The sequence below is a fragment of the Penicillium concentricum genome, assembly GCF_028827145.1.
Source record: "Penicillium concentricum strain IBT 3081 chromosome Unknown utg000002l_segment0_segment0, whole genome shotgun sequence".
Lineage (NCBI taxonomy): Eukaryota > Fungi > Ascomycota > Eurotiomycetes > Eurotiales > Aspergillaceae > Penicillium > Penicillium concentricum.
In genome coordinates, this window is record NW_026622755.1 from 6946731 (window position 1) to 6973242 (window position 26512).

At 49.0% G+C, this 26512-nt stretch overlaps 10 protein-coding genes across 10 annotated transcripts; 6 read left to right on the plus strand and 4 right to left on the minus strand.

The window, feature by feature from the left end:
• Window positions 1-650: 650 nt before the first annotated feature.
• Window positions 651-5420, minus strand: N7517_006364 (ABC multidrug transporter; the record flags this gene model as incomplete). Its single annotated transcript, XM_056724094.1, has 13 exons — window positions 651-882; window positions 954-1328; window positions 1394-1477; window positions 1551-2282; window positions 2340-2411; window positions 2472-2595; window positions 2659-2991; window positions 3055-3214; window positions 3294-4078; window positions 4138-4371; window positions 4434-4713; window positions 4778-5004; window positions 5072-5420. 13 exons carry the CDS (start codon window positions 5418-5420, stop codon window positions 651-653), a joined length of 3987 nt encoding a protein of 1328 aa, XP_056580344.1.
• A 970-nt stretch (window positions 5421-6390) lies between these two features.
• On the plus strand, window positions 6391-7554 carry N7517_006365 (isopenicillin N synthase family dioxygenase; the record flags this gene model as incomplete). Its single annotated transcript, XM_056724095.1, has 3 exons — window positions 6391-6552; window positions 6622-6795; window positions 6886-7554. The coding sequence occupies 3 exons, from the start codon at window positions 6391-6393 to the stop codon at window positions 7552-7554; spliced, it is 1005 nt and encodes a 334-aa protein (XP_056580345.1).
• Window positions 7555-8634: 1080 nt separating this feature from the next.
• Window positions 8635-10314, minus strand: N7517_006366 (uncharacterized protein; the record flags this gene model as incomplete). Its single annotated transcript, XM_056724096.1, has 1 exon — window positions 8635-10314. One exon carries the CDS (start codon window positions 10312-10314, stop codon window positions 8635-8637), a length of 1680 nt encoding a protein of 559 aa, XP_056580346.1.
• Window positions 10315-11352: 1038 nt separating this feature from the next.
• Window positions 11353-11559, plus strand: N7517_006367 (uncharacterized protein; the record flags this gene model as incomplete). Its single annotated transcript, XM_056724097.1, has 1 exon — window positions 11353-11559. The coding sequence occupies one exon, from the start codon at window positions 11353-11355 to the stop codon at window positions 11557-11559; it is 207 nt and encodes a 68-aa protein (XP_056580347.1).
• A 667-nt stretch (window positions 11560-12226) lies between these two features.
• N7517_006368 (AMP dependent ligase/synthetase) lies at window positions 12227-14204 on the plus strand (the record flags this gene model as incomplete). The annotated part of the gene is made up of 7 exons (XM_056724098.1): window positions 12227-12496; window positions 12551-12919; window positions 12985-13230; window positions 13294-13456; window positions 13521-13687; window positions 13741-13845; window positions 13902-14204. The coding sequence occupies 7 exons, from the start codon at window positions 12227-12229 to the stop codon at window positions 14202-14204; spliced, it is 1623 nt and encodes a 540-aa protein (XP_056580348.1).
• A 1356-nt stretch (window positions 14205-15560) lies between these two features.
• On the plus strand, window positions 15561-17259 carry N7517_006369 (Zn(II)2Cys6 transcription factor; the record flags this gene model as incomplete). Its single annotated transcript, XM_056724099.1, has 2 exons — window positions 15561-15607; window positions 15654-17259. Coding segments are annotated over 2 exons (1653 nt in total), but the record flags the coding sequence as incomplete, so codon positions are not given.
• A 1175-nt stretch (window positions 17260-18434) lies between these two features.
• On the minus strand, window positions 18435-20196 carry N7517_006370 (cytochrome P450; the record flags this gene model as incomplete). The annotated part of the gene is made up of 3 exons (XM_056724100.1): window positions 18435-19477; window positions 19547-19916; window positions 19972-20196. 3 exons carry the CDS (start codon window positions 20194-20196, stop codon window positions 18435-18437), a joined length of 1638 nt encoding a protein of 545 aa, XP_056580350.1.
• Window positions 20197-20660: 464 nt separating this feature from the next.
• On the plus strand, window positions 20661-21765 carry N7517_006371 (isopenicillin N synthase family dioxygenase; the record flags this gene model as incomplete). Its single annotated transcript, XM_056724101.1, has 3 exons — window positions 20661-20822; window positions 20882-21046; window positions 21103-21765. The coding sequence occupies 3 exons, from the start codon at window positions 20661-20663 to the stop codon at window positions 21763-21765; spliced, it is 990 nt and encodes a 329-aa protein (XP_056580351.1).
• Window positions 21766-22110: 345 nt separating this feature from the next.
• On the minus strand, window positions 22111-24021 carry N7517_006372 (uncharacterized protein; the record flags this gene model as incomplete). The annotated part of the gene is made up of 3 exons (XM_056724102.1): window positions 22111-22224; window positions 22287-23786; window positions 23851-24021. 3 exons carry the CDS (start codon window positions 24019-24021, stop codon window positions 22111-22113), a joined length of 1785 nt encoding a protein of 594 aa, XP_056580352.1.
• An 835-nt stretch (window positions 24022-24856) lies between these two features.
• Window positions 24857-26254, plus strand: N7517_006373 (3-isopropylmalate dehydrogenase; the record flags this gene model as incomplete). Its single annotated transcript, XM_056724103.1, has 5 exons — window positions 24857-24940; window positions 24993-25064; window positions 25134-25229; window positions 25300-25939; window positions 26025-26254. 5 exons carry the CDS (start codon window positions 24857-24859, stop codon window positions 26252-26254), a joined length of 1122 nt encoding a protein of 373 aa, XP_056580353.1.
• Window positions 26255-26512: the final 258 nt, after the last annotated feature.

A 26512-nucleotide genomic window follows, 5' to 3' on the forward strand; every position in this document is an offset into this window, starting at 1 on the left:
ATGACTGGGAAGAGGATGGCGGCAACTATTCAGACACCAGTGATGAACCTGATATAGACTAGTGGGAAAATGGTGGTGGATGGCCCCTAGTATACGACGTTATCTACAGATTACCGTCGATAGGGAATTCCTAGACCTCATGCGAACATAAAGAACTTTCCAATGGAGTCGTGTCTATAAGGTGGAAGCCACGACATCATTAGGCAGATTTACAGCTCACATGCAAGGCCGCCGAGTCTGCTTTGGCGCTCACGAAGGACTTGATCAATATGACATGGGTGTAACACCCTCGAAGTGGGCAATTTTCCACCCGCAACAACTTTCAAGACTTTCCGCCAATTCATTGGGCAATCGAACATAGAAGCTTGGGCATCGTCCAACACATTCTGGGTTAAGAAAAGGCCGATGTCAACCAAAGTTCTTCTGGCCTTATATCGCTCATGCTGGCTACAAATTTGCTGTGCACACATGCGGTTGATTTGCTCTCAAGTAATATTCAGTGAAGGTCATCGTTAAAGGCCTCCGGGAGTTGTATCAGAGACAAGGCAAGATAAGTGAGGCCAAGAGATGAATGTACGAGCGAGGAAGGGTTGAAAGATAAGTCTATTGTTCTAGTTTAATCCATTGAATCAATATGCCTTTTCATGTCTCTATAAAGTAAGGGAATAGTCGCCTGTTGCGCGAAGAAGCTCTGCGAATCTGGATGGCTGTGAAGCCAGAGTGACTGGGTTTCCACATTCCACGATATTACCTTCATCAAGCACTATGACTTGATCGTAATCCAAGATCGTTTTGAGTCTGTGTGCGATGCACATCACTGTGTGCTCGGGAAACCGTTCGCGAAGCACATCAAGAATGATGGTCTCGGTCTCCTGATCAACACTGTTATCCAGAACAAAAGGTTAGCTTGGTAGCACAAGACAAAACAAATAACAATTGCTGAAAGCCCCTACCTGCTTGTCACCTCATCTAGGATAAGAATTCTTGACGTCCGCAAGACTGCACGAGCGACGCAAAAGATTTGTTTTTGGCCATGCGACAAGAGGTCATCGGTCATCGGGACATCCAAGCCGCCTTTCTGTATGATGAGTTCATGCAGTCCAAGCCTGGCCAGAATTTCAAATATTTCCTCATCCGATCGTTGCCCTTGGATGTCCAAGTTCTCGCGGACCGTACCATAGTAAAAGAATGGCTCCTGGGGCAGAGTGATAAGCCTGGACCGAACCTCCTGCCGTGTGATAGTGGCAATGTCCAAGCCGTCGATTTCGATAGTGCCGCTACGCAGATCCAGAAGTCGCAACAGCGATCCCACGAGGGAACTCTTACCACTGATATATTATTAATGGAGACGCCTTAGTTACGCCAGACCTTAGGCCCAGGGATATATGCTTACCTGCCAGTTCTGCCGCAAATCGCGATCTTTTGTCCAGGTTGGACTTCCAGGAAGACGTTCTTGAGCACTAGTGAGGACTCGCAGCTGCCAAGAAAATATCAGCCTTCAGTTTCTGGTATCCCTGTTCCGTCATTCAAAGTTTTAGCTGCTAACTCACCTGTAGGCTGCCGAGACATCATGAAAGCGGATTAGGCCCCGGTCAGGCCAGTTCGGGGGTGGAGGCTCTGTTGCATCCGGTTGATCCTCGCAGGGGGTGGTCGACGTGAAATTTTGGATACGGGCAATTGCACCCATGGAGATTTCCAAAGCCGTCCAGTTGTACACGAGGCCCTTCAAGTTAGCGCCAAACGCGACAATATTGACCAGCGCAAGACCAATTGCTGCACCCGACGAACTCCTAGTCGTAACCGCAACACTGACCAAGGTAATGGCCAAGAACGCAACGATCATATCCAATGTGAGACTGAGCCATAGCTGGGCACAATATAAAAGATATATAGACTGCTGGGCCGTCACTAGCAGACGATCATTCCGGGTGGCGTATGCTCGCATCCAGCCAAACGCGCGAACACTGCTCAACCCTTGTAGTGTTTCTATGAAATTGGTCAAGAGAGGCGCCCGAGCTTGAATTTCAAGAATGCGAAGTTGTCGCGAGGTTTTGAGATAGTACATTTGTACCAAGTACAGAAGGCCGATCAGGACCGGCACAGTCGCGGCAATGTACTTGGAGCTATACAAGATGACAACCAACTCGCCGACACATAAGACAAAAGCCATAGCTGTGCCGATGAGTGACCGAGGGAGTTCCATGTCCACCAATTCAAGATCTTGACTGAAACGGTTGGCGATTTCTCCGCTGTCGGTGCTGGAAAGAAATCCCAATGGGGCTCTAGATGAAATCATCAGCCATGATTGCTCTTTGGGCTAGCTGGAAATCGAGTCTTACCTTAAAACTGTCTTGAGCAAAATTTCGTGAAGTTCTCTGGCGGTTTTCGGGACCATTACTATCATCAGTTGCCTGCGGTCGGTTTGTCAACATCGACCTTTTGAAACTCGAAGGGGTTTGCAAAGAACGTACAAGCATGCACCCAGAAATAAAAAGATGGCCAAGGTAGACCAAAGCACGTATAGCGAAAGATAGTATGCCAGTCGATCATTTGCCTTTCTGGCGTTGGCCTCTACCCAGAACTTGATCCAGATTTCTTCGGACGTTAGTCTCGCCGTGAGTATAAACAAAACGGAAGGAAGGCCACACGTCGACTTACGGGAGAATAACAAGCCAAAAGCGAAGCCGGAACAAAGCACAAAGAAGACCAAAAATGACACGCGCCCCGTCTTGTCCATGTAAAATTTGTAAATAGCCAGGTCACTGGCAGGCCGATTTTCAGCATTCAGATTGGCATTTCGGAAAACAGAATCATCTAGGCCAACAGTTTTGTTGTCGCCCTGGGGATTTATTTCATCGCTTCTGTTCTCTTTAGGATCAAGGCTTGCTAAATAGCTTCCCTGACTGATCAATTCCGAATACATGCCTTGTTCGACTATTGTGCCGCCTGGTCCTAAGACAATGATGTAATCTGAGAGGGAAATATTGCGAGCTAGAAGAGAGGTTTTCCCCATTGTCAGTGAAAACTCTGGGCCTCATACTTATCGCGACCTACTGGAGTTTGTGGCAAGAACAGTTGTCGTGCCCTGCCTCAACAGACCGCCGGCACCGAAAAGCGCAGTACAGACATCTTGTTCTGTTTCTGCGTCCAGACCAGCAAACACATCATCCAAAATAACTAATGGTTTTCTCGCATAAAGTGCTCGTGCCAATGCCTAATTTAAGGTCAGCCTGAAATTCCGAGTAAAACAGACAAGAACATGAGAAAAAGATATGAAAACAAGATTGAATTACCAGACGGCCTTTCTGACCACCACTCAACATGACACCCTTGCTTCCAATCATAGTATCCTCTCTCCCAGGAAGCTGAGTGAAGTCCCGATCTAACGCACAGCTCTTGACAACAGTGTTGTACCACTGACTATCGAATTCAGAATGTCCAATAATATTGTCCTTGAGGGTCGCATTGATCAACCATGGAGTTTGGGCGCAGAAGCCCACTTCCACATCCTGTACGATGACCGTTCCCACTGTATGGGGTATCTCGCCAAGTATAGTGTGCAGGAGGGTTGACTTTCCTGATCCAACAGGCCCGATCACTATCACAAATGATCCCTGTTGGATATTCGCATCCACGTCATTGATCACAGGCCTTGATGATCTGTCCCAGCCCGCAGAACAGTTGCGCAATAAAATCATGGCGCTGGAATCTATTTCTTCCGACACACTGGGCCTGAATACCTTCTTCCCTTCGTCCATTTCGTCATCCTCCTCATTGGAACCTGCAGATTTCATGGGCCATGCACTGAAATCTGCATCAGTCGCACTGCAAGTATCACCTGGAAGCGGGATTCCACCCTCCAGCGCGAGATATTTTCGAATACGTTCCAGGCTGGTTAGTGCTTGAACCAATCCCATTATAGCGTCAATAAGACTTGCTGCGGCCTGACAGAGAAGTGATAGGATTGTCAAGGACGTGTAAGCAGTAGCTGCAGTCAGTGGGGTGGTATCTCGGATCATGGCGAGAATACTATATGCGCCAAAGGCAAAGGGCGGTGCCATTGTGGTTGCCAGATATGCTAGATGAAGTTGAGGAGCTCAGAAAGGACCCGGAGACGACAGGGGGTTCACAACCCACATAATGTCACGAGCATGACCAGCACTTCTCGGAATTTAACGGACTTTTGGATTTCATAAGTTCTCAGCTTTGTGATAACTGAGTTTAGAATATCCGTTGAACCAGTTGCTTTGACTCCCTTCATGGTGCCGATTGCTGCCACGGTTGTTGCGATTCGTGTTTGCATTGCCTCAAGCCATAGCTTTTGGCGAATGCCCATATATCCGCTTAATTTTCCGCTGATGAGAATACAAGCTGCTCGATGGTCACCGCGAATTAATTACCCTAAAAGGAAGAGGGGATTTGACATATCTTACCTATGACCACCGCTGCAGCTGCAACTGCCGATACTCCGATATTAACATCAAGTAACCATATAGATAGACCGATCTCGAGCATGCTGGCCCAAGTCTCATGCAAGCTACGGAGTCCCGATCCTATCCGTTCGATGTCAGCATTAATGAGAGTGAACGCATCACTTTTGGAGGGGGCGGATATATTCAAGCTCAAGGTATGGTCGTAAACCAAGAGAATTAAGGCGCCGCGCACCATCACGACTATGCGATAAGACCGATGATGAAACATTGCTGTCATACACTATGAGGGTTCTATAAATGAGCAATCATGTCGATCTCGGAACCAGGTTACGCGCACAACTTACGGCGATGCCAACGTAGACTATGCCGTAGGCTGCAATCAGGCCGAATGCTGTTTCTTTTGTCGTGAAGCTACTGGGTTGCCCCAAAAAGCTCGTCACCCGGTTGACTAGGAAGGGCTGGGCAAAGTGAACGCCTGTTAAGCACAGGCGCGGCACAACACCGGCTAGAAGTGGCCACTTGTACAGTGCCAGTAGGACCATAAGGAGGCTCTTAGATTGTTCTTTTGCACCTACGAAGGATAGACAGAGATATCAGTTGAACGGTTTGATTATTGGGATATGATAGAGTCTCATTACCATGTTTCCACTTTTGGCGGACCTCATCTTTTGATCTCTCCAAGCTGATATCCTTATCAACCTGTAGGAGGTCGTTGAATTCCAGGGTTCGCTTGTAGCCCGCCCGCAGCTGCGGATTGAACCACCAGAACGCACTTAGGTTTAGTATGCCCGCTGTCTGCTCGGGAGGCAAGGATCGGGCAATAAGACTTCTCTTCTCTGTTGCTTCCAGCACAAGGAGTACCGATTTACAGACCACGAGCGTGGTGAAGACGATCGCGATGGCTTCATTTCCAGGAATGTGGAACAGGGTGCGCGCTCGCGCCGCGTCCATGGGAATAGATCCTAATAAATATACATTTAAGATCATTGACGGTCGCTGTGATCTATTATGTTCCTGGTGCGATAGGAAAGCGAACATCGGTGAAACTGCGAACCCAATTGCGATGGCAGCGTTGGATAATCTAGTGGTAGACGTCTTGAGCACCAATGAGAGCACCAAATGTGTGAATCCCAGCATGGTATATGTGGTCCAACATATCTTCAATGAAGAGTTTTCGTTTAGTTAAATTGTCACTTCTGTGCGATATTGATATCGGAGAGGTTTTGGGGGGAGGGGGTTGGCGGGGGGTTCATATCTCTTTTCAAAGGAGAAGCACTCACTTGCTTGACATACCACAGAACTCCTCGATGACTGAGAACTTTCTTCGCAGATCGGAGTTCGTACAGACGCCAACATCCTATGGCGCATGCAATCAAGAGCGCAGGTATATAAAGCACGCTTTCTTCGAACAGTAGAGTGAAATCGAAATTATAGTAGCAATTGGACACCTGCGGACCAAATACGTCCTCCACTTGAATCCCACATTGTTCCATGGCGTCTTCCTGGCCCCAAAATTTGCTACCGATGAGATTGCCCGGATAAATTCACGGAAAAGGGGTTGGTGTTGTAGATGGGAAGATATCGCGGGTTAGAGAGCGGTATAAGAACATGCGGAGCTCGGGCTGCACTGCGACTCCAGCGCACTCTCGTTTTTACCGAGCCTCTGAATAACTGTCCTAATCCATTTGGGGTATAATCTAATTCTACCATATTTAATACATGAAGGGTTAGGAGAGCACTTTCTAGGCGTGGGATGATGTAAGATGATGTACTGGCCCCGGGGGTACCCGTACGATTGTCTATGATACCGGCGAAAGGCTCTATCGGGGATTTCACTATCTCAGCCGCTACGAAGAAACATTTCCGACGATGTATATAAACCCCACTGAATTTCGTCAAGTCGCACCCCAGTGCCAAAATCTGTTGGAATTCTACATTGACTTTAGTCTCCGACGCGATGGCTATTCCAACGCTCGATTACTCCAAGTTCCAGAGCGGCTCGGACGCAGAACGTCGTGAATTCGCCTCTGCTCTAACGGAAGGGTTCATGGGCCTCGGTTTTGTCAAGCTGATCAACCACGGCTTCTCCAAGGATGAAATTAATCATTTGTTCCAATTAGTACGGGTTCCCTCTTAACCGTCCTCTTGCTTTTGGTTGCTTTCCGAACTGACCACAAGGTTTAAATAGAACCAAGATTTTTTCGACTTGCCTAATTCATGCAAAGCTAGCATCCAGAATGATGAAGGTCCCAAGCCGCAACGAGGATGGAGTAGCCTCGGAGCCGAAAAGACGGGCCTACTGAACCCAGGCGGCAAGACTAATCTCGCTAAAACCGATCAACACGACCTCCAAGATGCGAAGGTGAGAATATACTAAAAGCCTTCCTTAGTGATGCTAAACATTAGTCCGGACTGGCATATGCTGACCTGTTCTTTTTTTGTTCGTTCTCAGGAGCACTTCGATACAGGCCCAGCTGGGGACATGCAATATCAGAACAAATGGCCCTCTCCGGATCGCCTGCCCGGGTTTCGACCATGGCTGGAGTCATACTTTAGCCGTAGCCAAGCCATCACGCTGGGGCTGATGGCAGCGCTGGAGCTGGGTCTGGGGATTCCCGAGGGTAGCTTCGTTGGCTTGTGCCAGGGCCACGCCAGTGAGCTGCGACTGAATCACTACCCTTCCATTGCCCTCCGCACGCTCGAGGAAGGGAAGACAAGCCGTATTTGGCCCCATACTGACTTCGGCATCATCACGCTCCTGGCGCAGGATGACCGTGGCGGGCTTGAGGTGCAAAACAGGGAGGCCCCGGATGAGTTCATCCCCGCGCCGCGCGAGGATCCGACTGAGTTTGTGGTGAACATCGGCGACACCCTCGAAAGGTGGACGAATGGCGTCTTCGAGGCGGGCATGCACAGGGTCACAACTCCGCAAGGCGAGAGATTTTCCAGCGGCAACGATAAGATGTTGCCGGCGCGGCGATCCATTGCCTTTTTCCTTAAGGCTCACCGGGATATGTCCGTTGGACCGCTGCCACAGTTTGTGACGGATTCATGTCCTTCCCACTATGAGGACATGACGGCTTTGGAGTATCAGCAGTTGCGGACGAATATCGTTTATTAGACCGACAAGGAGGACATAAGAGCGCTGGTCATGGGGGAATTGTACGTCATGTCGGGTGACGAAGTGCAACCTCTCTAAATCTATACCTATATAATTCTATTCTTTTCTTCGCTCATAGTTATACTGTGCTTTTGATGGAGTATCAAATGATGGTGGTAGTTTCTTTACATACATAAAACAGAGTTTGCTTGCCATATCATCTCAATCGACTGTGAGCGAGGAGGCTAAATTCCAAGGGCTCATCTATAAACGAAGCATCTTTGAAAATCATATTGAAAAAAAAAACAAAACAAATCATTGGAAAGGCATAATCATCAGTAGACGTGGAAAGGCTTTATGTGGAAAAGCCCTAGTTCCTGTCTGTATACGCTATACAAAACGGACGATGCATGGGCTGAATAATCATGTCTGTTCTTTTGGTGACTTTGTTTTGGCTCGAGCCTGAGACCCATTCTGGTGGGCAGTAAGTGGGTTAAACGACCGCCTTGCACAGTCCAAGCAAATCTTCTGTGTCGTATAAGGATTCGCCGAGGGACGCTATGTCGACCGTCTCAAACGCAAAGTTTTGCGAAAGATCTACTCCGCCCAACACGTCAAACACCTGTTTAGATAGAGCCTGGCTCAGGCTTCGCAAGTACGCACCCCGGTGTTCTTGCAGGTATGTCAAGAAGAACCGGATGGTATCACTTGGTAATTTTTCCACCCTAGATACGAGAGAAATTCAGTCAGTGGATGTCTTATCCTTGATTGTGGAAGTCAAACTTACTGATCAATACTGATGGAGTATCGGCCGGCACAAGGTATCAAGGCCAGAATCGCTCCGGGAAGGGTGTGTTCAAAAATATACCAGTTGCGTGCGCATGATAAGCGGTTACGGAGCTGGGTTAACTTTCTAGTATACATGCAGTCGTTGGTCTGACGACTCTCCCCTACGGGAGAGGGAGTGAGCCCCGGGTATAGCATTTGCATTAGATCCGTCAGAGCCTGCGTCTTGGACCGGTTCTTGGGCCGATCCTGGCTCACACGTCGATCACTTTTGTCGGCCGAACGAGCTCCACTCTTCCCGCTGTCACGGATCAGCTATAGGCGAGCGCAGTCATATTTGAGCATGCGCTTGGATCCTCGCCCAGCAAGTTTGGTAGCAATATGATCTTGTTCCAGTCGGGTCCGATGGGCTGAGAGACGAACAAGGTAATATCGCCGGAGGATGTGTGAGAGGGCAGTGATGGAGTCGAGTCGGTCAAGGGCTTGCACAGTGGTTGCGAGGTCGTTCTGAAGGCCGGATTGTACCACCGGAATCACGGAGGTCTTTCGTGCGAATTGAAGTGCATGGCGTAATTGAATCACAGCGTCAGGACTCCCAACTGCGTAAAAGAGACAAGTCAAGAGCTGTGCCACAGAGCGCTTGCTTTCCGAGAGGTGGTGGCTAAACGCAGCAAACACCTGAGTGGCCGACGGCAAATGAACCGGGGTGCAACCCAACCCCACCAGCGATGAGATCCCAGTTGCGTAGGGAGCTATAGCCTCGTGACCCCCTTCCTCTACCTCGCTGCAGGGTGGTGCCGCCACTAGAGTCTCCTTACCACCCTCAGACGCATTCCCAGGCATTTGAGGTGTGGACTGCGCTCGGATGACCTGTGCACCACCAACGCTAGCAGGGGACGAAGCCAGGATATTGTGGGAAACCGCACGGCTTACGCGGGAATCACAGGCAACTGAGCTTTGGGCTTGGGCTACGGAGGGAGTAGGCTGCTGTGTGGAGGCCGGGGGGTTGGGAGCCGGAGAGAGTGTCACCCGTCGCTGCGGACTTGTGACATGTCCAACAGCTCTATTTAGCGCCGGTGAGTGAGTACTCCGTCGTTGTGGATCTAGGATAGATCCAACACTTTGATCTGGTGCCGGTGACCCGATCAATGGGGCGACAAGGCCCTCTCGGACCTCTTCTAGTTGGATATCATTATTCCCCATCTGTGTCACAGACACAGGTAGGGCTGCACCCTCTTTCGGGTTGGATTGACTGGTGGAACCATACATATCTTCTTGTTCCGCCAGTAGATCCATGTCCATAAAGTCTAAAACCGCAGGAGTCGGCACTTGAGTTGGATCCTGGCTCTGACCCCCTGGCCAGAGAGGCACATTGCTCAGTGTCTTTGGACTCATTCGGGCAGGGGTGTGATTAAAGCCACCCTGCATGGACCACCACTGCATTTCATCGCTCCCTGCAATGTCTATCCTGTCGCATTGGTCAGAGTCGCCACTCCGCAGCAGCGCCTCGCCGTCGGGGATTAAGACTCTAGGTGACAGGATTGGCCACTCACCCGTCGCGCCAGATTCTGTGGATGTCGTGGAGAGCGACAGGCCAAGAGATTCGAGGTCGATGTCGATAAGGTGTTGAAAAAGTTCCGCCGGCGGTGAGTCCCCATGGATCCCCAAATATTCGGGTGGAGTATCCGCTGGGATGGTATCGAGGCTGGTTCGGGGCGTATCTGAAAAGCTTTCTGTCTCTTTCCCTTTCTCCTTCTCCGAGACAGAAATGGAGCTGATGCAGTCTAGAATGTCGAGTATGTTTCTTTTGGCTGAATGCTTCAATTTAATGAAAGTACTGTCACGAGAGCTCGCCAGTGCATCCAGAAGTCTCTCACGGAATTCCACGCACAGCCAATCCATGAACACGATATCAACACAGTCCCGCTTGCTTCCTATTGACAGCTGGAGCTGGGAAGCTTCTGAGGTCGCATACGAGTGCTCTACTGGATCCATTCCCGCGGTAGAGTAGAGAGACCGACCTTGCATATGTCTGATTCTATACATTGAAATCGATAGTGACAGACAAGGATGAAAACGGGCTCGATCATAAGGAGCTCCAGGAGCCTCAAGTCCAGGGAAAAAAATGCTAACTCCGAGAGGAATTCTCTCAGCCAGCCTTGCCGAGCATGGTTTAGTGAAAACAATATTGGCCCATTCCTCCGTCCCGTCGTCTCATCGCCATACTGACAGCCGTTCCAGGGAGGCTCTGGTCGCATAATCACTGGCCACCTGTAGGTCCACAGTAAGACCTATAGCGTTGGCGTTCGAGGCTTTGGAACCCATGCTCCAACGGCGTCTGCCGTAAGCGACGATAAAATCAGACTGTAGCGAATCATATGATAGTAAGGACTTTCATTTCCACCACTCTTGTTCTTTATAATCCTGCATGTGGGAGGCCATTCAGCCCGGATTCCGAGGTAGGAAGACCCTAGTCCTTATATGGATATATTTTCTCTACTAAAAGTACGACCTAAGGACCCTCGAGCCCCGTCAATCCTTGCCAAGTGCGGGATTCAATTTGCCTCCCCCGGAACGCGAGTTCCCTGCAGATGACCCTGCAGATGCCATGAGCTAGTTCAACTTGACATGCTGATTCAGCAATGCTCTTGTCTCGATAGCCTACAACGGGACTGCGAAAGCTTTACGTGTTCCGTCTAAAAGAGGTAGATAGAGGGAGACAAAGATTTCCTTCCGTTTTTCTTGCTTCTTATGCTCCTTATATTCTTTTTGCCTTTGATGTTGCTTTATTACTGGCCGGCCAGAATTAGAGGGCGATCATTAAATTGTCACCTTGGTAGAGAGTTTTGCTCCAAGCCCACTCTCGCACGAGGCACCCAATTCTGATTGTACTTGTAGATGAGTGTCCCACTTCTCTTGGGATCTCCCCCAGCTACACCTCCACCTTCGCGGGTTTTTGATCGTTGTGGGGACCCAACTCTAAAACCGGACGTTCGATTCGGGGAGTGCTGGTCTGATAGTAGGTCGCCAAAAATGGGTTCTGACCACCATCTCGAGATAGGAGATAAAGTGCTCCAACTTCTAGAAGCTATGCAGAATCTGGTAGCGGAACCTATTCGTGTTGACAGCCCATTTGCCAAAGGGTCTCCAAGGGCTTGGCAACAAGGCTGGCCCGTCCGCCAAGAACTCTACCCACATGGGGAACGATTCGAAACACGCCCAGGCGGCTCCATGGATTAATTGCAAAAGTTGTGCGCTGTTTCCGATGCCATATCTCTAATCCACTTCAGCTCCTCGGCGGTGTATCCTTTGATCGCATTTAAACAACGATATAGCATCAGGACCGTGATGTACAGTGCTCAATAGTGATCGAGCCTGATGATCATTCTGCAGATTCAGAAAGAAAGATGGTTGTAGTAATGGGTTAGTGCCTCAGATCACGGTTTTAACTAGACTGAGGTCGTGTTGAGGCGATAATATATATTTTAAAATGATGAACTCGGGTTACAGCGCGTTGGAATGTCATATTTTATAGCCCTGGAGAGCCATACAACGGGCGAAGATTAGCATCGCTAACAGATACAGACTGCGTACAGGAATTTTGTACCAATACCTATTGTATGCTTAATTGCTAAGATCTCTTATGCACGTTGAGCGAACAGAAGTAGGTCTGTTCTCGAACAGTCCAATAGTGGAAGTAGCAATGTGAAGGAATACTCGAATTTGCATCCCAATGCTGGGAGGTATGAACAGCGCGACGGTGAGGGGCACTCTTAGAACTTAGTATACTTTTAGATACGTATACATATAAGTACATCGAGTCGCCGCAACATAAAAAAAGAGCAGATTGTTTCCAACGTTTCTTCCAAGGCTTTTAATATCCAATCTTTTTGTCTCTACATACAACATGGTCTTTACTTCCGCACCATGGTGCCGGGACCTAGTTGTCTCCCCCTCGGAGACGCAGCTGGTAGGCGACTTCATGCTTGAAGGCGTCGGCGAAAAGTTCGAGGGGAAGCCTATACTAGTCTGTGCCCAGACTGGGAGGTCATATACCGTCCAGGATCTCGAGTATCGCGTGACCATGTTGGCACGAAGCCTAGCACAAGTGTTGGGATGGAATCCAAATGAAGGTTCTCCAGAGAATAAGGTTGTAGGAATCTTGGCCTTTAACGCAGTAAGCTGATCAAATCGCAAAATGCAAGAGCAATGGCATAACGGAGGCTTCTAGATGGATTTTGTACCTCTGTCATGGGCGATTCACCGCATCGGCGGCACATGTCTCCTCCTACACCCCACGTCCTCGGCTATCGAGATTCAGACCCTGATGCGCAAAGCCAACTGCCACGCACTCTTCACTTGCCGCAAACTGCAGCCTGTCTGTGAAGCGGTGTTTACGGCTTTGAACCAAGATCTGGCGCGATTGTTTTTGCTCGAATTGGCTGGCGATGATGCCACACCGGCAGCCCTGAAGACCGTCTCCCAATTGATTGCGGATGGGGAGCACCTGCCGGCATTAGAGCCTGTGGCCCTCCAGGCTGAGGGGACCCAAGATCGCCTCGCTTATCTCTGCCCGACGAGCGGCACCTCCGGGTACCAGGTATGTCGAACAATTAACATCGGCTTTGACAACAGCACGGACAGACACGCTGACCCTTTTGACAGAAATTGGCGCAAATCACCCATGCTAGTGTGGTTGTCAATACCCTCCAGGCCATCACACTGGACACTTATGCTACCGGGCCCAAACAAGAGGTCGTCCTGGGGATTCTTCCTTTGACCCACGCCTTTGGCCTGCTTATGCTGCACGTGATGATATGCCGTCGCGATACAACAATTCTGCACGCGACCTTCGACATGCAGGCTGCGCTGCGGACTATCCAACAGTATCGGATCGAGCGATTATACTTGGTAAGTCAGGCTGATTTTGAGTGAAGGAAAAAGGTGTGCTGACAAGGGTCCCTTTTTGTTCAGGTTCCCGCGATCTTGGCGGCCTTGGTCAACAACCCAATCTTATTCAAGATGGCCGATCTATCGTCCGTGCAGTCGGTGGTATGTGGGTCCGCGCCCTTGAGTGCCGACATGGTGCGCGCCTTGAAACAAATTCGCCCCGATTGGAATTTACTCCCTGGTTACGGTATGGAGACAGAAACTACTCTCTGGACTCGGGACTCGGGCTGACCAGGCGTAAACGACTATAGGATTGACCGAAGCGGCGGTGTTTGTCTCATGTACCAGTCAACACAGCATCTTCCCCGGCTCTGTGGGAAGCTTGTTGCCGCAGGTGCAGGTGCGGCTGCTCGATGCCGATGGAGCCGAGATCCAGGACTACGACATGGCCGGCGACCTGTATCTGCGATCACCCAGTGTCATGAAGGGCTACCTCGGGGAAAACGAGTCGGATTCCCCCCATTCGACCAGGACGGGTGGCTAGTGACGGGCGATGTAGCGTGCATGAGGCGGAACACTGACGGCGAGGAACATCTGTTTATCGTGGATCGGAAGAAGGATATCATGAAGGTCAAGGTATGTCCATCACCTCCTAGTCCGTGGTGTAGCGTGGCTAATAACAAGCGTCACAGGGCATCCAGGTGGCGCCGGTTGAGATTGAAGCCCAGCTCTTGAACCACCCAGCAGTGGACGAGGCCGCAGTATTTGGCGTGCAGCACGACGAGGCCGGCGAACGCCCATTCGCATTTGTGGTGCGCTCGCGTCAGGTAAACACCGAGATGGACGAGCAGACACTCCGAGAGGCCCTCGCCGCACACATTCAAGATACCCTGAGTGAGCCATTCTGGCTCCGGGAGAATATCCGGTTCCTGGAGGCGATCCCCAAGAGCCACAGCGGCAAGGCTCTGAAGTTTAAGCTGAAAGAGTTGGTTTAAACTGTTCCCACCAGTGAATTATCTAAATAGGACTAGCTGATAAATTACCTGTTTTTATATTTAAACTTGTTTTTCTTACTTCACTTATTATTACGGGGGCCGTATACCTGTAACGGCGCACTGTAGCCCACGCTAGTAACTTATTGAGTGGAGTGGAAGTCCAAACGGTAATTGGTTCTGACACCCCTTGAAAAATAATAATAATATACCAAAAATGTAAGAATTTACCCCCAAAAGAAAAAGAAAAAAAATCAAGTCTTTGTAATTTTCCATTTACCGTTGCTCTATTACGACCAAACTTTGGGAGAAGGGGTACGGCCTGATCCTTTTCTGTTGTCATCATCAAATTCACCATTGAGTGGCCCCCAAAACACCATAGTTCTCCGTGGAGACTCCCTACTAGCTTAATGTGTTTTAGGTGACAACTAGCCCCTTTTAAGGACTTTGGAAAATCCATCCCATTTGATATAAAATATCGCATTTACTGTGGTGTTTTGGGGCCACTTGGTGAAATACGTTATGTTTCATCGCGAGTATAGCTTGGAAACTATTTTCCTGCAGTGCTCAAAATACAGCTCTAAGGCATCCAAATATATATCTGAAAAATAAAAGACATTGCAACCCAAAGACTATGCGGCGGTTAAATGATCTGATTATTGCTCAGAAAAAAAAAACCTACTTTCAACCTGTTTAGCTCTTTGAATAGTTAGTAACGTATTCGGTAAGCGAGTGGTCCATGTAAGCCAGTGGTCCATCCCAAAACACATAGTAAATCTGATATATGCTACACTTTTATCTCAACAACCAACATCTTTGTTTTATTTAACTACTTGTGGATAGCTATGGATGGGTATTTTTGGTCGTACATATCAATTTCGAATGATTTTGAAACTCGCATTGTTGTGGTATCGAAAATTACGCCCCAAAAGCTCTAGGATATATATATCTCAGTTAGTAATTCACCAAATTTTTTGAAACTCCCTAAAGTGGACGGATATCATATAAAAAGCATCCCGGCTGTATGGAAAATTTCATACAGACTACCGTTGTTAAGATATCAAGTTGTAATTTATCGCATGTACTATGTGTTTTGGGATGGACCACTGGCTTAGTTACCGAATACGTTAGTTATTGAAATGTTCATTATGTAAATAATTAGGCCATGGAATTCGGAGATATACTTCTTCCGCTCCACACGGCCCCCAGCTTATCTACAAGCCCGCTTTTATCTTGTGAGTTGTATCTAACTAGTTACGGTCATTTAACCCCATCACGTAAGCGTTCAGTCAGACCTTGATTCTGTGTCGGTATATGCGACCGTCTGCAGTAGGTATGGGATCTCATACTTTGATTAGCAACCGCATTGGCGGTGCTAAATCCCGATCTGGCTGCAAAACTTGCAAGTAAGTATTGACCTAGCCTCACTACAGGCTAGCGCTAACTGGCCAGAATACGAAGGGTCAAGTGTGGCGAGGAGAAGCCAATATGCCTTCGCTGCTCCAGCACCGGGCGCAAATGTGAATATGGCGACCCTATAACATCCTCCCCCGCTTTTGTATCCCTACATACAGCGCCTCCTAGCTACAGTATGAGGGTGTCACCGAATAGCGGTTGCAACGAGCGCCGTGCCTTTGAATATTATATCCAGCATGCATCAAATGGACTTGGTGCCGGGATGAACCTCGATTTCTGGACAAAAGTGGCCCCACAATTCTGCCGTACCGAGCCTGCTGTATGGGATGCCATAATCTCAATCAGTGTCTTATACGAATATCCTGATCAGTGCCTGGACTTACCGCTCCTGAAGCTGCAACGTGAAAAGAAGCGGGGTCTTAATCAAATCCAACGAGAGGCCTTGAGATGGTATTCTCGCTCCATATCCAGCATCCACTCCCAGATTGTGCGCGGTAGAGCAGATCCATATGTCGCACTGATTAGCTGTGTGCTATTCATTTGTATAGAGGCTATTCAAGGCCGTGTGACAGAAGCTCTTCAACTTTACGAGCAAGGTGTCAGTTTGATCCTTACATTACGACATCAAGTTGCCGCTGGGACACCCCTCCCCCATAAGGTCCTACTTCTAGAGAATACTATCATACCCCTGTTTTTACGGTTGGGCTCCATGTCCTTGACTATACCAACGGTTCAAGCCAGCGAGATTTTTGCCTTTGCTAGCCACGACTTATACACAAAGTTCACATCTCTTGATGCAGCAAGAACTGCGATTTCTGTTTTGTTTTCAGAGGCCACGCTCCTTGAGCGAGAGGCATTGCCACATCGCAGAGCAACCATCAGGGATTTGGTTGCAGGGGCGCATTTGGTTGCCAAGCAACAATCCATCCAAACACAACTATACCATTGGCTCCAGGCTTACACAAATCTCTGCCAAAACGGCGCCCGGGCCCAACCCGTACTCCTAGCATACCATGCTGCTACTTCAATATACGTCTCTGCATGTTTGTCGCAGCAGGAATTGGTCTATGATTCCTACATGGCAGACTTCGCCATCATTGTTGAGAATGCAAGTCTAGCCCTCGGAGGAGGTCCAGACTGTGTCCAACCACCATTCACCTTCGAAATGGGCCTGGGTCTCCCATTATTTCTGACTGCAATCAAGTGCCGCGATCCACACCTGCGGCGGAAAGCTTTGGGACTACTACGTCAAGCACCGCCGATTCAAGCGTTTTTCACGTGCACCCCTGTAGCTTTCATGGCAGAGAAATGCATGGACATAGAAGAGGATTATAGCCGTTCCATCGCCCTCACACATGATCCACATGCCTTGGATCCGTCTCCCCAATGCTGCGTTTCAGACTCTTCTCCATGCTATGCACTGGAGCATGAATCTACTTGTGAATTGTCTACCCTTATTCCTGAAGAGGCTCGCATATGTTACCATAACGTTTTACCACCTCAGGACGGATATCCCCCAGGGGCGGAAGGAGACATTGCTGAAGATGGTCTTGGCTCAAATCAGATCTTGGAAGTCTTCCGGAACCACTTTGATAAAGTTCACAACATATGGCGCATGATTTCCCACCGTGTGCCGCTATAGGGCAACAGCTGAGTTTTGTTTTTGGATATGCCTCTGTGCGCTAGTGAACCCAGAATTTGAAAGCATTATAAGCCTATTCATTGGGGCTAGCCTATCGTATATATGCATTTAAACCTCCCACCAGGGGCAAGTGAGGCATACTCTCATGCCAATTACGAGAACCAGAAGAATTCCGTAATATTCAGTATACTCATAATGGTCTCCCATCGGCAAGGCGTGTCGAATCCCAGATTGAAGAGAGAAACAACGGAGACAATTTTCCGAGGAAAAGACGGCTGTTAGCTGCAGCCACACGTCGTGTTGATCAAGGTCAACTGAGATTTCTTACACCGTGAAGTTGTTATGAAATAATTTTGATCTATCCAATTGGCCTCTGCTCCACACAAATGCCCTCCTATGCTAGCCACTAATAGAAATTTCTTGGGAAAATTCACCACCAGATATAAGGAAAACCGACAGAAATCAGCTGTATGGCGAACGTACTGGTAAAACCACAATGGTAAATTCTCCAATTAAAGTCAACAATGGTCTGGATTCAACAATCTGGTCAGACACAATTAGGCAGCAAATGCATAGTAAAAAGACAGTATCATCCTGATTCTTGATAAAAACAACTGAATTATTGTTTATCAGGGTCAAAAAAAGGGGTAAAAAGAAAATTGAAGAAATGGAACCAAGACTGGATAATCGATAAACTTGGCTTTGCACTTCGTGTCCTTGTTGACTTCCTTATATTGGACCTCGGGAGACCGAGGTTTCGGTCCGGGCCGAACCACAAGGAGATTACCGACGCCTGAGTGGTGGACGTGTTACCCGTCGCACAGACCACCCCCGACCTTTCGCTTAGGGGTAGTCTGTGCCACGGTTACAGTTTATTAATATAGCTTACTTAGACGGCTGATGCCAAGGACTGCTTCTAGACATGCACCAACGCCACTGTAGAACGACCATCCGATTGGAGGAATAATATTGACCCCTTTTCTCAGAATGCATCTTGGGACAACTAATTTGAGACTAATGATTATGGCGAATTTGGAACGTGGTACGAGTCCGCTAACTATGTAACTAATTACCTAGTATGTAAACCAGCCAGTAGCTTTCCAAGGTTGGTCACAACGGAAGATGTCCGAGGTACTTAGTAGAGAGGGAAGAAACAGCCGACCGCCAAGTCCCAATCACGCCTTCACAGAATTCTCCTCCGACCTTCGTCGGATCAACAGATGCTCCTGCGGCCCCCGCAGGGTCAATTCTGTGAACAGCCCGGCCTTACTGGGTGGGACCGGGATGATCTGGATCTCATACTTGGTGAACATGTGGGCAAACAACAGCTTCAGCTCATCCGTTACGAAGAAGCGGCCCGGGCAAGCGCGCTTTCCTAGTCCAAAAGAGAGAAAGCTCTCAGAGGCACGGGACATGGGAAGACGCGACGATGGCGTTTTTGCACTTGTCTGGTCAGCTGGAGTCTGGGGACTCTCATAGCGGGCAGGATTATAGGTCATGGCCTCTGGCCAGATGTCATCGTCGCGGTGGATGGCATAGGCGGCAACGCTGATGCGCGCCCCGCACGGCAGATGGAGCCCATCCTCCAAGGTCACTCCTGTAGGACTGGTGACTTGCCGAATCAGACCGGGAAAGACGACGGCTAGCCGCAGACTCTCCTTGAGCGCATTTTCGATATGCACCAGCTTTTCGATGTCTTTCTTCGCCGGCATGTTCTGGCAGTCGCGCAGCACCTTGTGCGCTTCTACTGTCACCAAAGCCCGGTATCCTTGAGCCTCGCCCAGCGTGGTAATATCCGCCAAGCATTTGCTCATTGTGTTGGTCGTCGTTTCGATAGAAGCTAAATTGGCCATGCCCACGCGGGCAATTACGCGCCGTTCGATAACGGCCGGGGACTCGCCGCGACGGACAGCACGTTGCACTATCCAGGTCAAGAAGTCGTTCGGGAGGGAGGATAGCTTTTGATCTGGATTCTCCGACATGTCGTCTTCTCCCTTCTTCCCCGCTGTCTCTTCCATCTGTTGTACGGCTTGGATTCGTTCTCGCACTATCGGCTGCAGGTGTCGGCTGAAGCCAGCCATGTAGAAATGATTGATCCACTTCACAACCGACGAGAGGGGCCCCTTCAATGGCCGAGGAATAAGGTCCTGGAACACGGTCTCCGGCATGACCGCCATACCCAACCCGACAGCGCTGCGGATATAATCTTCATTTCGACCTGATCCATGACATAGGTGCCGTTAGTCTCCAATTCTCGTTCCTCCTGGGGAGTGGGCATGTTCCTTACATTTATCTTTCCCCACGAACAGCCTGTTAGTGATGCGGGCGATGATCGTGCGCGTGCTGTCCTTGAGGGGAATCATCTTCCACTCGGGCGAATTCCCCCAAATATCATCTAACGCGCTCACAATCTCATTGTTGATGTCCGCTGTCATCCGGCCAAGGTTCTGGGTTAATTCCTTGCGCAGTACTTCCTGCACTGAGTGGTCGCCCACTAACCCGTCCTGCACAAAGGCGTGGAATTCGTTGTGAATGGGGTCCATGCTGAGTACCGATTCCGGTTGGTCGATTATCCATCGAATGTATTTGGGGGGAAGAATGATTTGCGGTCGACCGAATGCAATGGCGAGGGCGGCGGCTCGACCTTTTTTATTGCACTGATAGGAGGTTAATTTATAGACTGCGCTTTCGGGGGAAGAAGAAATAACGTACTTCGAGATAAGCCTGCATGACATTCTCCTTCATGACGGAGAACGACCGCGCCTTCGCACGAAGGTAGCCAAAGCCCTCTTGGGGTCGGTCAATCCATTGCACTTCGTTGGGAACGATGTATTCCCAAGTGGTCAATCGATTAACCAGTACCAGAAACAGAATAACAGGAATCACCGCGATGATGACTTGTTGTAGCAAATTGAGATTCAATAGGAAGTCGATCATTTTGAAGGCTAGGTGTTGATATGGACAGGGAAGTTCGAATTCGAAAGAAGGGAAGGAAAGAGGAAACGGCGGATAATTTTGACTACAGACTTCATTTGCCAGCTGACTTGAACAAACCCAAGAACCATCAGCGAGTAAAGAGTAGTGGTAGGGGCCAGGCTATAAGGGGCAATCCATTCAAAAGGCCCGCAGGGTCGCCAGATGTCAGGAAGCATCTGCGTACCGTACCACCTGGGTCACGAGAAAAGACTAGGGTATGCTCAACGCGCTTATCCAACGACTTTTACATAAAGGGCAATGGATACATTACACTAAGCTCTATAGAACGTTATGCATGGCATTCAACAAAAGCGTATCTATTTAATGATAAATCAGCCCAAGACCGGTTGTATATATCTCGACCTAAAATTCTATCTGTCTTGACCGTGGAGTATACAACTTTATCTCAATATATAAAAGCAACAATGCCGATCAAATCTCTTGATTTTCTACAATATCTTAGCGACGATATCAGAGAGCGACAAAATTTCTGTGATGAACTATGCGCAACCCTCTCCGTCTATGGATTTGTCAAGATTCAGAACTCTTCTCTCTCAAAGGAGACAATTGACCAGCTGTTCAGATTTGTGAGTACATGATTAACGGCAAAGAAATCAGGGAAGTGACCCTAATTAAATGTAAACAGAACAAGCTGTTCTTCGATCTCCCCAATCACCTGAAAGCAAAGGCGGCTCACCCAGAAGCTCCAAACCCACATCGAGGATGGAGTGCAGTTGGCCAGGAAAGTGTGTGCCAGATTTCCAAATTTGAGCAAGGAAAGCAGCAGAATGACCATTACCAGGAGTGTCGCGTAGGTTTCCGAGGGAAAATAAGACAAATGGAGTGATCTCACTGACAGGCAACCAGGAATCATTTGATCAAGGGGCAGCCACCGACGAGCTGTTTCCAAACCGGTGGGTAGATGAAACTGATTTGCTAGGTTTCCGTCAGTTTATGGAGGGCATCTACGACCAATTCCACGCGCTCCACGCCGACCTCTTGCGCGCTATCACGGCTGGATTAGGCCTACCCGAGGAACATCTCGTCTCCAAGCATCAGAGAAATACTAGCGAGCTGCGGTTGCTGCACTACCCATCTATTCCATGCAGCTCGATGGGGTCTGTTCAGCGGATTGGCGAGCATTCTGACTTTGGTACTCTCACTCTGCTGTTGCAAGACTCTGTGGGTGGCTTGCAGGTCGAGGATCAGCAGCAGCTGGGTAGCTTTATTCCAGTGGAATCGAAAGATGTTTACGAGGTGATCGTCAATGTTGGCGACTGCCTTCAGAGATGGACCAACAAGAGTCTGCGGTCCGCTAATCATCGTGTGAGTTTGCCCGAAGGAAAAGGTGTTCACACTGATGAAATGCTGGCGCCCCGGCACTCGGTCGCATACTTTGGCAAGCCAGACCGGGATGTCCTCGTTGACACTCTGGCTGAGTTTGTGCGTCCGGGCATCAAGCCTGAGTACAATGATGGCTTGACCGCGTTTGAATATAATCAGTTGAAGCTGGTTCGTACTTATAATTGATACCTTGCTGGGGCAGGTGGAGGTGAGAAGGGGGAAAGGCTGTCATGAAAACAATATTGTTAGATAGTTTTGTGTTTCCTTCTGTCTTTGTTGTGTTCTCAATTTAGTACTGTTCATCCTAGATTGCGGCCTTCTCTATGCTTCCGAAGGTAGATAGCGTTCTGAAAGATACATGAGATAATTTCTTCCCCAAATTGCTGAGTGAATGGTTTCAGAGAAAGAAAAGTCGGTTGACCCAGGTTTTATCTTTGAAAACGGAAAATAATCGCCTAATAGTGTGGTGGTGTTCATAGCAATTCTCGATCTTCCAAGTCCTCCGCAGGAGCATTATACTTCATCAGGCAATCAAAGAATTGTGAGCGTAGCCATTTTCAAGTTTGGTGGCAATGCAAAGTTCTTTAACTTATTATTCTGATCAGCGTGCAACCGAGGTTCACCAGTGGGTGACACACAATCTCTCTGTGCAATAAGGCATCAGTACAATCGAAGTCAGGCGACTCCCGGGAGGCCGATCATCTTACCTGAATACTAGACAAGAGTGCACTATAGGTAGCCTCATCCTTGCTTATACCGACCCCAATGCCCCAGACGGGTTTAGCGCCGTTTCGAACAGAGCATTGTGCGAATGTGACAAACAGGTCTTGTTTTTGCCGGCCAGGAAAGGGGTGAGATGTCGCCATATTGCACTGGAACGGGAACTGCAATGTCTGGCCCATGAAAGCGGCTATCAGATTCGCCTGATCTGTAATCACTTCCAGGGAGTGCGGGCAGGCAGGTTGCTGGAAAAGATTGCAGGTGTGCTGTTCTCCGATGACCAGCGAGCGATAATGAGAGCTGTGATCGTAACATTCTAGGAAAAGAGCACAAATTTCCTCGGCAGCCAGTCCTCTTTCCAAGGCCATCGATGTCTCCTTGATAATACGGCTGAAAGCAGCGGCCAACTCATTGGGAAGACTCAAGCCGAGCCCTTGCTGGATAAGCCAGGCCACTCCCCCTTTCCCGCTCTGGCTGTTAACCCCAATTACGTTATCAAAAGAGATGCCTAAGTCGGCAGGATCGAGGGGCAAGTACGGTACCCGCCAAGCACTATTAGACAGGCTAATGGCTCGTTTGTTCAACCCCTTCCGAATCGCATCTTGATGAGCCCCGGAGAAGGCACGGAAGTAATAGTCGCCTGAGTACGGCGTTCTTGGATGCACAGGGAGTTGAGTGATCTTTTCATACACTTGTCGAATGGCGGCCAAGTTTGAGAAATTCAACCCGGTCTCAATACCTCGCGTGAAATAATTCATGGCGGCCGTGACAAGATCCAGGTTGCCCGCACGCTCGCCATTGCCAAAGAGGCATCCTTCGATGCGATCCCCGCCGGCTAAGCACGCGAGCTCCGCGGCGGCCACGGCGCCTCCACGGTCATTGTGGGTATGAATAGAGATGCAGACCGTGTCACGGTTACGCAGATGTCGAGCAAAGTATTCGACCTGGTCTGCGAACACATTGACGGTGGTGGCCTCGACACTGGACGCCAGTCCTAAGATGATGGGCTGTTCACTGGTGGGTTTCCACGCAGTCTGGATGGCCTCTGCCAGGCGTAAGGCAGCATCTGGCCGGGCATTAGCAAAGTCCTCGAAGCCGAATCCTAACGTCCACTCGGTGGTCTGCGCCTCTGCATCTTCTCTGGTGATGGATCGCGCATATTCGATACAGTCAGTGACGTGCGCCAACAAATCTGACTCTGATGGTTGTTGCAGAATGGTCTCGCGGTAGTTGTCGCTGGTCGCGAGGTAGGTAAAGAGGATGGCCTTCTTTGCCCCCTTGAGGCTCTCGACTGCGCGTTTGAGGGTCTCTTTCCGGCAGGGGGTTATCACCTCCAGACTGACGTCCGCTGGGACGGCACCCGGGGTGCTCACGAGCTCCCGCGTGAAGTTGAATTCGGTGTCTGAGGCACAGGGGAAGGAGACCTCAATCTCCTTGAACCCAATGCCCACCAGCAGGCGAAAAATCTCCCATTTTTGGGCTATTGTCTGCATCGCATTAGCGATTACATTAGCTCTTCTTCGCCTCCAGGGTGGGTGGTTTCATACGTACCATGGGATTGGGGAGAGCTTGATTGCCATCCCGTAGATCAGTTGACAGCCAAGTGGGGGACTTTGTCAACTTCTTTGATGGCCAATGTCGGTCTGGCAGATGGATATTGGGAGGATCCCGGCCGCCATATTTGCTCTGCAGGCTTTGGCCACCTGCACATATTGTTGGCATTTGTCTTATTTGCTTTTTTTCCTTGCCTTGTAAGCCCAAGAATTTGAAGGAAGGGGGGTTCTTTTCTTCTACCTACCGGTGGGGAACGTGGTTCTTTTCTTTCTTTCTAATTACTGGTGGGGAGCGTGGTTCTTTTCTTTCTACATACCCTAAGAGCCATACAATGCGAAATCCCAGATCTTGATACGCTAATTAACCTATTCAAGACGGAAGACGGGCAGAACGGGGGTTATGGTGCTTAGATCAGTCCCTGTGATCTTTCAACGCTGTTCGTTGTAGGCTAAGCCGCACAGGGTGACCAAGCAATCCCGAGGTTCATGCATTATGGATGAACCAGATGTACAAGGACCCCAAGGATTAAAGGGGGAGAAAAAAATCCCTCACAGGACAGCTCACTTATACATAGTAACATAGTTCCTTTATATTTCTAATCTATCAAGTGTTTGTACTATGTCTGATGGCCACCAGCATATATGCTTAGTCATCACAGCTTCTTCCCCTGTAGGCTACACCACTCGTCATCCAGCCCGTAGTAAGCTCATAAACACAATCATATGCCTCTCAGGTATATGGATATAATGAAATCATGGTCTTTTGTAATCTCAGTTTGTGTCTGGGCGAGGTGTACATTAAGGTAACTAATTGAATGAAGAAAATGAACTAAAGGATAAGAAAGGACAAAAGATTCCACGTATTGAAGAGATTTATAAGTGCGAGCATTTCTATAAAACTCTCCTTCATAATACAATGCGAACTGTAGTCATTTACATTGCTTCTGGCTGCCCTTTTTACTCCAAGTTTCATACAATTCTTCCCCCACAAGCAATAATTACCGATGGGCGCTATGGTTAAGACACATGATATTGTGGTGTTTCCAGGCGACTATGGAGGCCCCGAGGTGATGGCCGAAGGCCTGAAAGTAATTGTACCAGCGGCCAACTGCAAATCAATACGACTAAAAACAAATTTAGGTGCTACACGAGATCCAAAGACAGTATCAAACCGACGTCACACTAAACCTCAAATACCATCTCATTGGCGGAGTATGTGCTCTCCAATTCCAGCCCTACGGCCGCCTGTCAAGACAACTAACGATCGTGGTGATTGAACAGTCCGCATTCGATACTCATGGCACTCCTGTGACTGAGGAGGCACTTTCCGACGCCAAAGAAGCATCAGCGGTACTTCTTGGTGCCGTTGGTGGTCCGGTACGTGAGAAGATATCGGTTTCGAGAATGAAATGAATAGGGCATCGGGCTGACGCAAAGGGATTCACAGACTTGGCAGGGAAGCCCGATCCCCGTCGAATCGGGGTTGGGAAGACTGCGCAAGGCCATGGACGCATTTGGAAATATTCGACCGATCAATTTCATTGCCCCCGTGTTGATCGAATCATCCAGCTTAAAAGAGCGGGTGTGCTCGGGGACAGATATCCTCATTGTGCGTGAGCTCAGCGGCGGCATATATTATGGAGATCGTCAGGAACATGACGGGACATTCAACGCTGCCTCAGATCTCGATCACTATGACGGGACCACAATCCAGCGCATTACGCGGTTAGCAGCCTGGCTTGCCCGGTCGAAGAATCCTCCTTTACCGATAACTAGCTTAGACAAAGCTAATCTGCTAGCGGCCTGTGGCCGGCTGTGGCGTGGCGTGGTGACGGAAACTATTGCCTCAGAGTGTCCAGATCTGACAGTTCAGCATATGCTAATCGATACAGCGGCCATGACCATGGCTCTTCGACCGACGACGCTCAATGGAATCGTCTTGACCAGCAACATGTTTGGCGACATCATCAGCGACGAGGCCAGTGCCATTCCTGGCAGTCTTGGTCTACTGCCTAGCGCGAGTCTCTGCGGAATTCCCGACGATTCTGATGGGAGCGTAGTGCGTGGTATCTACGAGCCTGTACATGGTAAGTGACGTGATTCTTGTTCTGTCTGTGTTCATAAGACGGCTTCTTCTGTATGAAGGAATCGCATTAATACATTTCTCCTTAGGATCCGCACCCGACATTGCCGGGAAGGGTATTATCAACCCCACTGGGATGATTCTATCCATAGCTATGATGCTCCGCTACTCACTTGAGATGCCTGCCGCTGCAGTCACTGTCGAAACCGCCGTCAAGGAGGTTATTGAGCGGGGTTGCCGGACGAGAGATATTGGTGGAACGGCTTCAACCACGGAGTTCGGTGACGCAGTCGTAGCTTGTTTAAAGAATCATGCGTGAAGGGGAATGACCATTCCTGTCATCTGCGAATATTAGTATTGTAATGAATCCATTACTCAGCATATAAAATGATAAAAAAAGAACGTGTGCTAGTTAGGGTATGAGAAGCGGCCGGATGTGGGGAGGAAAAACGGGCTGGATTACACTATGCCATAGGAGTAATAAGCAGATATTTATTGACTGAAGGAATAATAATCATCATCACATTTACTACTGCGATAAAATCAATACAGTTGAATCTGCCGAAGATCTAGGCAT